The following is a 15,234-nucleotide window of genomic DNA, read 5'->3' as shown; positions in this document are numbered from 1 at the left end:
AATTATTTAACTTCAGACAGTAGAAGAAAAATATGTTAGGAAGTTACAGAAAAATCAGTGAACAGTTCTGCCACTTACTGTAGAAGGGCTAAAATCCTGTCATGTGACTCTGCAGGTAAAAAAAACATTTTTAAAGACCTGATACATCAAAACAAGCATCTGCAGAGACATGGTGGAGGCATTGTTCATAAATATAATAACTCAGAGAAAGTGCCTAAGAACATATTCTCAAAAAAGCGAAGTCTTTATTGTGACCCCATGGTGAAACAAAGAATGTTAAAGAAAAAAGAAAAAATCCCTGCTGAAGTGGAATAGTGAGGTTACTTAAAGCTGTTATTCATGTTACTTCTCACAGAAGATTATGGTTGATGCCAAGAGAGCAAAATATTGGACAATTACATATATTTTTGGGATCTTGAAAGTTGCTTCAAAACATAGCTGATAGTTTTTGAAGCAGAAGGGTAGACAGCTGCCTTATGTACTTGTAGGTAGTGCTCCTGGAATACATTCTGAGCTGGAATACATTTCCTTCTCAACACAAATTAAATATAATACAAAAGTTAGCAATAATAATGCAGGTCTAATTAAGGCAAAAAAATTATTTCATTTATAGACTGGTTTGTATTTTCTATACACAAACTACTTTCATCCAGTGTTTCCTCACTATGAATTCCAGCAAACACATGACCTCAATTTTTACAGAACAAATGATATTAAATGGGGAGAAAATGTATGCAATTTAGTGAGATAAGTTAAACAAAGTTTAAATTAGGCATGCAGAAAAGCCTTGTGATAATGTAAAAATGTAGATCATTTTTTAATCATTTGAATATGCAAGCTTTTATAATGATAAAACTTGCTACTTCAAAAAGACCCAGCTATAACAGATATGATTTTGCCATGCAATTTCAAAACATTATGATGATAAACAGAAAGGTATAATTCCACTGATACAGCATCACTGCTGAAACATTTTTAAAAGCAAACTGGTGGGCAGTTCCCATTGCAAGTGATTGATGTAGTTCTTTTAAAACACAGTCCTTGTTCAGGATTAAGAAAAGCTGTCACGTTGTTGAATTAAAATTTCAATGATCCCTCTGTAAACTCCACAAGTAGAGCAGCAGGGAATCACGGTAATCAGTATTCAGGTAAAAAGTGACCACAGATTTCCAAATTCCTGACATAACACAATGGGTGATCACAGTGAAGAACTGCACCATGACTGACTTGAAGAGCACTCTCCAGCCACCCAAATACTGCTTGTGGGATGGATGGTACTGCTGTGGCTGCCCTGATGTAAGAGTGGCACAGCATCCCAGACAGGATGCAACAAGATGCAGTTCAATAGGACTTAAAGGCATCCACTTAATCTGGAGATGTTTGTAGAGAACAAGTTCTACTGTGCGGGTCACTTTGATCCTTCTACCCTATTTTGAGAATATTTTTCTCTTTGGCCTTTACATATTGAGAGTAAATTAATGTCTTCCTCTCAGGTAAAAACAGATGATCACACTCAGAAGGCAAATGAACTGAAATATGAATAACTTTCCTTCAGTCAAGATGGTCAAAGTGTTGGTTTCTCAGGTATCTTCAAGGCAGTTTACTTGCTGCAATGGTGATGCAGCCCTATCTTGAACCCCAAACAGGAGGATGAGGAAGTGGGAGACTTTAAAATTCAATTAGCATAGTTTCCTCTTCTTGCCCAAAAAGATTGTCCACCACCACCCACACAGAAGCCCACAGAGCTTGCAGACACACCTCACTGTTACAAATCTGTTCCAATGGGAAAAATGGCACAGGAAAATCACAGAAGGATGACTAATTTCCTTTTATGAGGGAAATTTTATTACCATTTATGAGGGAAATTAAACTACCTCTATCTTAAACATTTCCAAACATGACCTGATCTCAGTCACATCCTTACTGAAGTACCTTGAGACAGCAAGTGGAAAGATTTGTACACCTGCTTGGCCCCTTAAAGTTACTGCAATGACCATACTGTTCTGCTACTACACCACTTTTCTTTCTAAACTGCTTTCAATCCATTTACTTCTACAGAAAAGGAGACAGCATTTAGCAGAAGTATTTCAGTCTGCCAGAAAACATGATAAGCTACATTTCCTTGACCATTTTTTACTGGAGTAAACAGAAAATATGTTCCTCACTGACGTCATTATTCTTTGGGTTTGGCCATTTCTTTAGCTCTCTCTGTTAATTAACCTTGAAATGTACTTTCCTTCAGAGGCAATAATTTGAAAGTGAAATTCAAAAGGTAATTTCACTGACGTTTACATTCATGAACCAAGTACTTTTAATAAACATAGGTTTATTTGCTGAGCAAAAAAAAGTATAATTAAAATCCTGAGGAGTAAATCAAAATTATTCATTACATTGATGTCTACTGCATGGGACAATTTTCAAATCATTATTCTAATGAAGGACATAGAAATCACATTCATGCCAATTTATCAGAGTAAGAATTTTTGAAAAAAAAATTTACTGTAAGGTTAAGGCTTCAATCTTCACATGTGCCTTCACTAACAGTATTACTGAATAAAGAAGATAAAAACCTCACTGTAACTAATAAATAATCTTCTATTTCAACAAATGGGTAATCTTAATAGCACCTGCTCCCATAATTAAAAAGTGCTTTTTGAAGAAGTGGATATTTGTAAGTTATACTGTGGAAGTTAAGTGAGCGCTGTATTTAATGAAAAACAACTAAACAGTTTAGTATTTTCAGGAAATTAATACATCTCATTTAAAAAGCTCAGACAGATAAAGTTCAGATTTTTCTTAAAGTAAATGTATGAAAAGAAGATATTTAGAATGAAAATGTAATTTGCAGTTCTATACTTTCTTTAGTTAAATAGGATTACTGTCCTTCACGTCATTACATGGAAAGAAAGCAAAGGTAATATTATTTGACTGCTTACTACTGGAGAGTGTGTATCCACTCCTTTAGCTTCACATGAATAACGGAGGAGAAAGCTGTGCAATCTGTAGCTGATGTTTGTTTAGAAAGGGGAGAGCCAAAAGTTACAGTGGAGCTTGCCCAGACCTGAATCTGCAACTTCCTCCCACAGCCACCTCCACACGGCACTTGTGCACCAGCTTCCTTGGGATCGGTTTAACCAGACCTAGGAGCCAACATTCCAAATATCTGTTTAGTAAGCAAGTCCTGAGGACTTCTGTCTGTGACCGACTTAAGCCTTGGCTTCTGAGTAAACACTTGGTGCCATCTGGGTGACTATTTTATAACTCCTGAAAGGGATAGGTTCGCAGGAACGTACGGACGGACGCTCATTTTCCCCAGGAACTAAAGGCAGCGTATCGAGTGTCGAGGGGAATAGTTATCGTATATTTTACAAGGGATGGCTGCACTACCTTCCCTCACCTGTCACTCTTCTGACACGGCACGCACAGGCTTAAGCTGGGATATCAGAGCGGGCAAGCTGTGGAGCCAGCTGTGACCCTGCACAACACAGTCCCCAGCTTCTGCCTCTAAATCCCACATCTAGGCAAAACCACACTACAGAGCAGTACAATCCCTCCCTTTTACTCGCTGAAGGTTCGTCAGCTACCGTGCAATTTATCAGGGAACTTAAGCTTTAAACATCCCCCATATTGCTTCATAAAGTTGACATAATAAAGGAGAAAAGTTCAAAATTTAATCACAGCATTTATTCATAAGACACCTGAAAAGTACTAAAGAAAAGAGACATCTACTACTTACAGAGCAATTCAGAACATAGCAGAGAAATTAGAGACAGCATAAAAAAGGCTGAGAATCAATCATGATTTTGGACCACTCCCATAAAAATACCACCATAAATGAGAAAAAAAATACATACATATATCTGGACCTGGGGAGTGTTAACTGACTCATAGAAACACAGGGAAACTTTACGCCCTTAATAAAAGGGCTGAAATATACACATATATATATATGTCAAATTTATAAAAAATGTATTTGTATGAATAATGGCCCAGTCAAACAAATATACTTAGAATTATTGAAATTGTTAATTTCAGTAGAGTTCTATGGAAATCTATAAAATGTATCACATATTTCTTCTTACAGATTAGCATATTTTACATCACAATGCTGTTTCTTTTCTCCAATTCTTCATGCATGATTGATGAAATTGTATTAACAAGACTTATGTACCTACTTTAAATAAATGCACAGAAACACATGGAATTCTAATCCCATCTCTTTCTGAATTCTGTGCTATTGCTCCAAGTGAGAAGTTTTGTTAAATGTTAATGTTGTTAGGATTACAGTGTGAAATTTTCTGTTAACTCGCATCAAACAGGAAGTTCCAGAGCTCTACTCTATTTTTCAAATGCACTTTCTGAGCTATGAAATTTCAATTTCAAACTCATAAAATAATTCTTGCATCTTAAAAAGCAGTGCTATTTTTTTGCCTATTTTGCAGTTTGGCATATGCTCATCTATTTAATAGGTTGCTACAGCTGTTGGGTATTTATGAATTCTGCCATACATACTGCCTTGAAGTTTCCCTCATTCCATACTATAATGGCTATATCTGTCAACTGAACACTTAAAAATATACTTTTTCCCTCCAGGTACCAATCCCTTCATTCTCTTCTGTATTTTCTCATGTTCCCATGTTGCTCATGCTTCTGAGCTGTGTGGGATTTCCTACTCATCAGAGTTGCACAAACACAGACACAGAGTCACTGACATCTTTTAGACTTTTGCAGGTGCCAGTAGCACAGATGAAAAAAACAAACAAAAAAACCCAAAACTCCCAAGAATTTCTACTGCATGCTGTTACATACTTGTATAGATTACTTACAGGCAACTCTCCCTGGACCAACCAGCTGCTGCAGTCTCAGTTTTTTGTTACTTTCACACTCCCTGTGCCAAGGATAGAAGCATGGAACAGGTCTGTGTATGGGGAGAACATTCTGACCCTGAACAACACTACTGATGGTCTAGTTTATACTGAAATAAGAATGTATGATAGACCTCATACAGCTTATTCCACTGATGTATGATTTCTATGGAAATACACAGGAATGGAAACGCTGCACAGGGCAGTAGAGCTCTGTATGATGCCATCATTTACCACCTGTCTCTGTGTGCAATGGCACTGGGGCAGAAGGTCGATGACCCAGGCCCAGTTGTCCAGTTTGAGCAAAAGCTGGTCCCTTTTAATATTCCCTTCCTCCCTGCCCAAAAGTCATACTTAGGACTTATTTCTAACAGTGTGTCATCGTTTTCACTTCTCTTCTCTCCACGGCCCCCAGCATAATTCATTTATCTTTTAGATAAAAATAAATAATTTTCACATTAGGAAAAAATAAAAATTACTGGAAGCAGGGGATAAATTTATGACATTATGCCTTCATCCCAAATGAATGGAACACTTTAAAACTTTAACAGGACTCATAATTGAAAGACTTACATCATATTTTGGCTATAACAACATGAATGGTTCAGACACAGTAAGTTCTCATTAAGTGACATATCAACTGTGATATTATCTGACCTACTATTTATTCACAGCAAGATACGACACCTTCCTTTCATGATTATATATTGAAAGAATCACAGCCACACAGAAGCCACACAAATAAAACCACTCTGAAAACTGAATTTTCCCTTAGCCACCATCACTCATGTAATTAATCTTTTAGCTCTTGCCAAGAGAAACACACAACGAATTACAGTGGCCAAGAGAGAAAGCCTTCCTGCTGGGCTGTGCATTCCCACTCTGCTGTAATCTGTCTTCAAACTGCTAAACCCATTCACACTCACTCTTGTCTACATCACTTACTAACATCCCTCTGAAGACTGTGTCTGTTTTCCTAAAATTTAAATATTTTCTTTTTAAAAGTGTAAAGGTGACCATCAGTAAATGTACCAACACAAAGGCACCTTGCTGTGCTGGAATCAATGAACTGAAACATTTGCAAAGCATTTTGTAATCAAAGAAATGCAATTCTTGGACATTCATTTTATGAAATTGGATCACTTAAAGTACAGAAGGAGTAAATCCAGTCTATCTGAAAGCAGTGTGCCCTGGCAGCCAGGAGGGATAAAACTGTTCTGGGGCACATCAGGCACAGCATGGCCAGCTGGGCAAGGGAGGGGATTGTCCTGTTCTGCTCTGCACTGGGACAGCCTCACCTTGAATATTTTGTGCAGTTTTAGGCACTACAATATAAGAAAGATATAAAGTCCCTAGAGAGTGTCCAAATGAGGGCCACAAGGAGAAAGAAGGGCCTTGCAGGGAAGGGCAGCTGAGGGCACTGGGCCTGTTCAGCCTGGAGGAGACTGAGGGGAGACCTCACTGCAGTTACAGCTTCCTTGTGAGGGGAAGAGGAGGGGCAGGCACTGATCTCTGCTCTGTGGTGACAGTGACAGGATCCAAGGGAATGGCCTGAAGCTGTGTCAGGGGAGGTTTAGTTTGGGTATCAGGAAAAGATTCTTCACCCAGAGGGTGGTTGAACACTGGAACAGGCTCCACAAGGAAGTGGTGACAGCACCAGCCTGATAAAGTTCCAGAAGCATTTGGACAATGCTCTTGGGCATGTGGTGTGACTCTTGGGGATGGATCTGTGCAGGGCCGGGAGTTGGACTTGATGATCCCTTCCAATTTGTGGGTCCCTTCCAACTCAGCATATTCTCTGATTCTTGCTATCATACTACTGACCTCTGAGTATGATTCTTAGGAAAGCTAAGTGACCACAACTGTAACTTAAGACAATGAACACATTAAAAAAAAAGAGATTTAACATATCCAGGTACTTCTACCAGAACAGATGTACTAATTTTTCAATCACTTACATAAAAAATTCTCAAAAAGAGGTGTTAGAGCACACACAAAATAGATATTCTCAGGTTTTTTCCCTGTCTTATCTTCAGATGTGTCTGATTCCTATTCTTATGATCCCTTCAAGGCCTGTAAGAATCTATCTAAAGCAAGACAAACTCCAATGCATCTACTACAGTAAAATTCCAGGTTACCAATATTATTTTAATAATATATTAACTCTTCCAACATACAGTTTGTATATTCAAGAACTAAAGGACATAAATGGACCTGTTTGCCTCCAGTAAGATATGAACTGCAGCAAAGAGTCACTGATCTTGGGACAAAACACTAACTTCTTCCCAGAAAATAGAGATACAGGATATTATAATTCATAATCCAAAAAACAAGTAGTCTAAAACACAGCAACTTAATTTTGATACCTAAAAAGTAGAATTTATTTTTATCATATGGGTCTCTGTTATATCCTTCAATGTTTGTAAACTCTAATGAGGATCCTGCTGCTACAGTGTTGGAAATTAAGGGAGGGAAAAGACCATGTATAAACTATTTACACTATAAATGACAGTTCTTTTGAAGTTTATTTAGGATTACGTGGGTAACATGAACAGTATAGATGTGGCTCATAACACTGAGTCTGGGAGAAGAGCTACTCATGTTGTGAAATTACAGCCAGGGAATTTGGAACCTTTTCTCATCTTTTTTTTTTTTTTTTTTTCGTTTTTGCCACACTCTTTTGCACCATTTGGAATTGGTTTTACCCAAATAGACTGTTCAGAATGGAAGGGCTTTTCATTTCAGCTCATGAGCAAAGCCACTAGAATTCATAGAACTCAGACCGGATTTATTACTCTTATGAAGAAAACAAGACACGTCCTGCAGAGTTTTGGGAATACTTTTCTTCAGGCTTTGTACATGCTTGGGGCCTGGATTGCAAGGAAATCAAGAACATTTTCCACCATCCATACAGCAGTGTCTAGCCAGAATACAATACCCTAAAAGCATTGATCATTTTTGCAAACTTCTACTGAAAAATGCTTTTCCTTAAAACACCAAGGGAATTCCTTCTCTGGAACAAATCCACATTATTTATACATGGAATAAACAAGATAATATCCTTGTTAGCATTTGAGAGGAAACAAGATGTTTTAAACCTGCTTATTTTTTTTTTTATATTTACAGAATTCCCTACACAAGCCATACAGAAAATGCAGAGGCACTATGAAGAAAGGGACTTTTAGACTTATAAGTGGGAGTATTCACATTGCAAATTAGTGAAAAACATGCAGCATTTCTTAGGGATTTTCTTTTGGCTGTTTTTCTTTACATGTACTCACACTCAAGGCAGCTGGTCCTGGAGGTCCTGCATCTCCCTGGTTAAAACAGGAGAGGAAGTAAATCAACAATCTCTTTAGTTATACATTTTTAATCTCTAGACCTTTTAGAGAATATTGCAGCACTGCAGAAATTATTTCAGTACAATCATCAAACATGTTGATTATGAAAATATGTGAGTAAAGTGATATTCTTCTCCAATAATGGCAGAGATATACACAGTTCACCACAGGTTAAAGGGAAAAAAGTGTCAGGCCTCTGCATAAATGAATCACAGCTTAAAAAAAGCAGTCCTTCAAAACACAGTTCCATATGTCAAGTTACAAGCTGCAGCTTACATGTACAAGGTGGCTGCTGAAGCCAGTGTGACAGCTCACATATGTAAAGAAATCTGACTGTGTGAATATTCACAGAATTAGGTCACTGAGGTACAAATCACATCTGAGACCTTCAGGTTTAGTTCATGGGAGCAAATTAGTGCACCCAGAGAGCAATTCAGAACACCAAATTTAGGCTCTTGATCAGAACTCCTTTTAAAATTCATTGTGATAAATGGCACTTGTCTTTTGCATTTACAGTTAGCCTGTACTCATATTATTTAACCCTTAAGTTGCACAAATGGCAGCAGTGGGTGTTTGCCACACATAGTTATGGCAACATGTACAAAACTGAAGAATATAATGCACACTCACATATACATACAACTTAATAGATTTAAAAATGTACCTTTTCTCCTTTTGGACCAGCCACACCAGGACTACCAGGGTCACCTTTTAGTCCCTGGGCAAAAAGAGAAATGCATATTTGTTGTCATCTGTGAAAAATTATGGGACAAAATCCTGTAGCGCTATAAAGTAGTATACACTAAACAAATAGGCTTAGATTTCTATCACATTATTAGTGCTATCTCGAAATTATTTATTTTCATTATTTTGTGAACAGACACACATCTATCAAAGACCACAAAGTGTCTTCAATACATAATTAAACATACAAAGCCAAGCTGCTTTATTGTGCCCCATTATGGTAAGTAGTGAGAAGAAATGCAAAGTTCTTTTGCAGTCTTGCATGGCCAAAAAAGATAAAATAGAATATCAGAGAGGGTGCTAGTACATTCACTTGAACTCTGCTAAAATTGGGAAAAAGGCAGAGGTGGACAGAGAACTGCAGATTTTATGTTTCAAGTAGCAGTGCTGAACTGATGAGCTCCAGCAAGGTACAGCTCAGAGCTGCTGCACATCTTCCAACACTCTCATTTTCACCAGTGTTCACAAAGGCAATTAGAGAAATAATTGATCTCCTTCTTTAGTTCTCCCTTCAACAGGACAAGCAATTAGTACTGCCTAGCCTTACACCTTGCATACACAGCCATTTCACACTCCCAGGATCAGAGTGGTTTGGGTTGGGAGGGACTTCTCAAGATTATCTGGTTCAACCTCCCCTGGCAGCAAACAGGGACAATGGCAACTGGATCAGCTTCCTCAGAGCCCTATCCAACCCATTCATTGATGTTTCCAGGGATGGGACACCTACAGCCTCTCTGAGAAACCTTTTCCAGTGTTCACCTTTTTCACTGTAAACTGTTTCCTACTTACACCTAGTCTGAATCTACCCTCTACAATATCTCCTATACAACTCTTCCACTAAGAAGTTCTCACCAGAAGCACCCAAAAATCCCCACAAAATATCTTTAGTACCCAGCACACAATCTTTGTTGACTTCTCCTTGCTGCAAAACAAATGGAAATATGAGGGACTTCAAAATAGGCCCAGCAAATTCAAGCCATTCTACAGCAATGAATGAACTTAATTATCATGCTGTACCAAGCTACCAGGAATTCATTTTTATTTAAGCCAAGAGATTTGTCTTGTGCCGTCTCTCTCACCACTGCTTTAGTGGCATGAGAGACTGTGAATATTGAAAGTCAGAGACACCTCTACAAGTTCAAAGATTTTACTTAGAAATGAAGTGGCAACAATGGAGGCAATACAAGACCCAATCATAATAAGATGCTCCACAAGTAGACCACCATCGTTATTATTCTGGAGGTTAAATAGGTCAAGGGTAGAAAAAATTCATTTACATCTGAATTAGGGTTTACAAACTAAAGTTCTTCCCAGCTCCCTTTTTGTCCTTGCAAACTCTCTTCCTCAGTTTGCAATTATTAGGAAGATAGAGACAACTGGCACGAAAATGGTAACTAACATCTGTGCCTTGGTGGGTACAGAAACATGAAATCAATGAGTGCTCTAAATACTGCGTATTTGTGCAACTTCACTTCCTGCTAAAATTACATTAATTCACCATCTGGAAGGAACATCATTTAGAACTATATGAGCATTTAAGTACCCACTTTGGATTAAATTTGTGGTTGTTGTAAATACCCCTGATTTAGCTTTGATTTGTTCTTTATTAAGCTTGCCAAATATGTAATAGTTAAATCAGAAGTAGTTTTGCTGTTTGAACTTAAAAAATGTAATAGGCAGATGGATTCAAAAACCAAGCCAAAAAATTGCTTTCTTTTTACAATCTGCATATTTATGACATAGCTTTAATATTGTCTCCATTTGCTACATTTTACTTTCAACCTCCTTCTGAAAGAATGCATAAAACACAACCAACCCATATTCTTAAAGCCATTTAAGGGATTTTTCAGGTATGCAAACTGTATGGATTTGGTTCAAAATCAATACTAGCAAATCAGCCATGGAACAATAGTTATGAGTTTAGGAATTAGCTCTTAGGCTGTATGTTTACAGAAGATAAAAGATAAGGCTAAAAAAAAATCTGCAACTCACAGATGGTGACATATATCTGTGTGTCTCTACTGAATAGAAAATGCAACTGCAGATGAAAGATGCTGAGCCTGAGCCATGCACTTTCAAACTATGAACCTTATTTTTTCTTAATTGCTGTGTTTAAAGCTTTTAACAATGTTTCTGCAAGAGCACCTTAATGAGGTGTGCAGTCTAACAGCTAGTGCAGAGATGATGACCTCAAATAAATACAATTGACCTCAAATAAAAAGAACAAGGGGAAACTACATGTTTTACAGGAAACCTTACAGTGTTTGAAGGAGGATTTTAAAGGACCCAATGTTATAGGCCCATTATAAGTATTTCTGGTTTGCCTAGACATTATATATGCATTTAAAAATATTATAGACTTAGTAAGTTCCAGACATAGGGAATGATAGCAAAAAAACCCCACATCTGGGAATGCACCATGCCTATTCTTCCCTACAGTCACCCTTTTGAAGCTGAAAGGTTTAGCTGCTGGTTCACTGTCTCTGAAACGCCAAAAGAAGAAAGAATTCCTGTGCCAAGTCAAATCTGTAGCCCCTTTAACACAGTACAGCAGGGTATCCTGTCTCTGGCAGAGGCCAGAACAGGATGCTTCAGTAAAATGAATGTGGTTATCTAAACAGATACAATTTGGATGATTTTAGATCAAGCCTTATGTTAGAAAAGCTCATTTTCTTCAATGTTTTAGGAGAACAAGGTCAGTTTTAAAAACAAACAAATTTCTATTGATATAAGGGGTCTGTTACCAGATTTGCCAGAAATTTAGGAACAGATTAAAAATTCCTCCTATAACAGAGAGTTAATTAATTGGGTATTGAATTCTATCTCAGTCTAATTCTAGCTTTTTGGGACCAATATAATAATATATATTTATGAGTTCATGAACAGTCTTCAGCTGAAACATTTAAAAGGACTACAGTGTGGTCTTTTTACAGGTCATGATAAATTTACACTATGGCTCCTTTATGAAGGAGGAAACCAAAATGTAAAGCAAGCATTAGAATATGTATCTACAAGGCCAATTCAAAGCTAACAAGATAACAATACTGGAAAATAGCAAAAATGAGAAATGTTCTATATACATATATAAAATAAGACTGATAACTGTAATGCAATTTCCAACCAACAGAGAAATTACTGGGACAAGTATATCACAAATATCTATAAGGGTGTGAGCTGGGATCGATAAGGGAAAGATTAAATTAGAGGCAGTGTTTTTTGTTTGGAGGAGATGACAATGGTACTTCTTCTGGTGGAATGAATGAAAAACTGATAAAACAGGTAAAATGTACCACCAGCTGACACCAGGTACTTTTCTCAATGAAAAATTGCAAAGATCAGCTGGAGTCCAACCAGAAGACTCCAGCAGCTCCTTGCAGGATCCAAATGTTGCCTACTGGAATTGCACCTATTTGTACAGCATATACTGTGCTGCACATGTGGCAATGGAAAATGCAGTCAGACTGCAATCATATATTCAGGAGAACAGGTTTTCAACTCTAAAAGATACCTTTTGGGGAAAACATAATTTGTTATTTGCAATCCCGTGGCCTTCATTAGAGTAATCTGGTTCAATGTCACATCAGGGGGAAATCTCCAAGAACAATACATATAATCTAATGTACTGGAAATACAGTATACAACCCAACAATTTAACAACAATGTGCAACCCCATTATTACAGATCAGATCAGTTATCTCTACTGAGTAAAAGAGCTCGGGAATACTCTAACCACTAAGGGCAGTACTACATTTCCTGCACAGACCAGCCTTAAAATCTAAGTTAACAACATCTTCAAAGTCAGGTGTACAATGCCAACCTGGATATGCCGGGATAACTTTTCTAATTTAGCAAAGTGTTTTCATAGCTCCAAACGATATACTTTTTTTCAGTTTATGTCTCAGATACTTTAAAATACTGACACTGCTCTTTTCTCATTAATGGAATTCCAAAACTTCAAAGTGGTATATTTCTAGAATTCCCTGGACCCTAAATTAAATCTACTATCTTCTAATACTTTTGTTCCTAACAGAATTCTCAGACTCTAGATATAAACAAAAATCATCACCAACTTCACATTTTCAAACAATAGAATTATTCTCTTCCTATTCAGGTATTTCCTTGCAATGCTAATACTAAGAGAGCTCAAGATTAAACAGACAGGTCCTGAGGATGTGAAGGTAAACAACTATTGTTATTACAACAAGATGCAGGATCCCCTTAAAAATCATCATACTTCTGATTACCTTTTCCCACAAGCAAAAAAATAAAAAAAATGTTTTCCACCTTTCCATTGAAAACCTGGGATTCTTTTATTGCTTACTGAACTTAAGAGGTTCATCTTTTGGCATCAGGTATGTAAAGAATTAAATTTTATGTAGGAAAGTTTTAGAAAAGTCACTTATGATATTACCTCCCCCAGCAAGAGAAATGAAAATAATCAGTTAAACACTTGCTTTAATATATATACTTGATTTTAATTTTAGATTTAACTTTTTTTTTCCCCACTTACAAGAAAGACACTAATCCTCTACCAGCTATGCATGACACATGCTGACAGATATGATAAAACTTGCTGTTTTGACTTACTTTTGCTGAAGGATTTAATTTATGTTAGAAAATAGTAATTGGCAGTATCCCATGGCATTCATTCCTACCTGCACCAGTGATCAAGGAAACAACACGACTCAAAAAAAGTCTAAAAGTTTCTGTGATAAAGATCTTCTTTTCACTTCAGATCAACAGGCAGACATATGGATATAACAGAGAACATATTCCACAGATAGTTTCATGGATATTTATATTGCAAATTTGTCCTTATTCTACACAGGCTACTGGTGTTTTTATATTTTTTTTTTCAGGTAGTGTCTCTATGAAGCTTCATTTGTTACAGTGGACAGCATTATTACAGAATCACAGAATCATTAAGGTTTGAAAAGACTTCCAAGATCGTCAAGTCCAACCTTTCGCTGATAACCACCTTGTCAACTAAACCAGACAACTCATAACTCCTCAGTTATAAAAGCAGACAGATCACATACCCAACTGTAAAATAAAATATTCACAAGAATGCTGAAGGGAAATAACATCTTAAAAAATTACAGGATTTTAGTGGCAGCAATCTGTCACCTGAGTTTAATGTCAAGTGGCTAAAAGAGTCTCAAGGGATGTAAGAGATACTATTCAATCAAATTGGCTTTTCAACCTATGAAAGCAAATACATGCTTAAGAGACATGGACATGTACTACAGGAGGACTCTATTAGTAATATACTAAGTTATTTATAGGTACTCCTTAGGAAACTAAAAACAATGGCAACCACAGTAGTAGTATTTATAGCAAGTATTCATGTTGTCAGATGGATTTTGAATAATGTCCCAGGCTGGGACACAGCATTGTAGAACTTGGCTCAGATTACTGGAGAGATAAACTGGGAGATGTGCAGAACATTCAGATATATTCACAGTTCCCGCCTCGAAACCTGGTTCTCAATGAGATTAACTGAGCCAGTTAGCATGAGTGAGAGAAGAGGAAATTAAAACTTTCTAGGTATTTCATCACTACAGCCTAGTCTCCAAACCAGGTCTGGCTTCCCCTCTGTCATGCTACTTCTTTCTAGCAAGAACTTTCTGTACAGCTAAGAAAACACAAGTTAGCAACAGCAAGCAAAAGTTTTCTGTGACACCTACTTTTCTGATTTTGATTAAAATACATTCAAATATGTTTCTACCATTTGTTCAAGAAAAAATGTTCAGTCATCATCTATCTTCAAGTTCTTTAGAGGATGGAAACCCTCACTTCCCCAGGCAGAGACAACACCTGCCAGAAGGCAGTGCCTCTAGCTTTAAGTGTTTTCAGACTGTTTTTATAGTTTTTATACAGCACTGCAGATTATACCAATGTAAGTAGATTAACTTGATTATTGCAGAAATATCAGATGTTACATTTCTGCTTGCAGAGCAAGTTAGAGAGACACAGATAGAAACTAAGAGTCAATGATACACAGACCTGTAAATTTAAAGACTGACATTTCTATGCAGTGATAACTGAGCTCAAAGCATCTTATGTAAGCATTACTAAAAGAGAATTATGTGTGGTTTCAAACAATACTATGTTATACTGCCATATGCAGTTTTACTTCAGTTTTAATGTTTTAATGACAGTTTCCATAATAATAATAATCTACCATTTACTGACACATTACAACAGTTCAGTAAATATTCAAAAATATGAATGTTCAGTATTTTTCACTTTCATAGTGCCACTATGTTAAATATGCCCTAGAG

At 36.9% G+C, this 15,234-nt stretch overlaps 1 protein-coding gene across 5 annotated transcripts in view; it reads right to left on the bottom strand.

Annotated features, from left to right (window-relative positions):
* The window catches only part of COL19A1 (collagen type XIX alpha 1 chain), a 183,821-nt gene that overhangs the window by 81,913 nt on the left and 86,674 nt on the right, over window positions 1-15,234 (bottom strand). For all 5 annotated transcript variants that reach the window (XM_077174795.1, XM_077174798.1, XM_077174799.1 and 2 more), the window contains 2 exons: window positions 8,871-8,924; window positions 8,147-8,182 (listed from right to left, as the gene is read on the bottom strand). In XM_077174795.1, coding sequence (XP_077030910.1) covers window positions 8,147-8,182; window positions 8,871-8,924 — 90 coding nt within the window. The remainder of the gene's footprint in view (window positions 1-8,146; window positions 8,183-8,870; window positions 8,925-15,234) is intronic.

This window comes from Agelaius phoeniceus, chromosome 3 (assembly GCF_051311805.1).
Source record: "Agelaius phoeniceus isolate bAgePho1 chromosome 3, bAgePho1.hap1, whole genome shotgun sequence".
NCBI classification, from domain to species: domain Eukaryota; kingdom Metazoa; phylum Chordata; class Aves; order Passeriformes; family Icteridae; genus Agelaius; species Agelaius phoeniceus.
The sequence above is the reverse complement of the archived record's forward strand: the minus strand, read 5'-3'. Positions and strand labels throughout refer to the sequence as shown.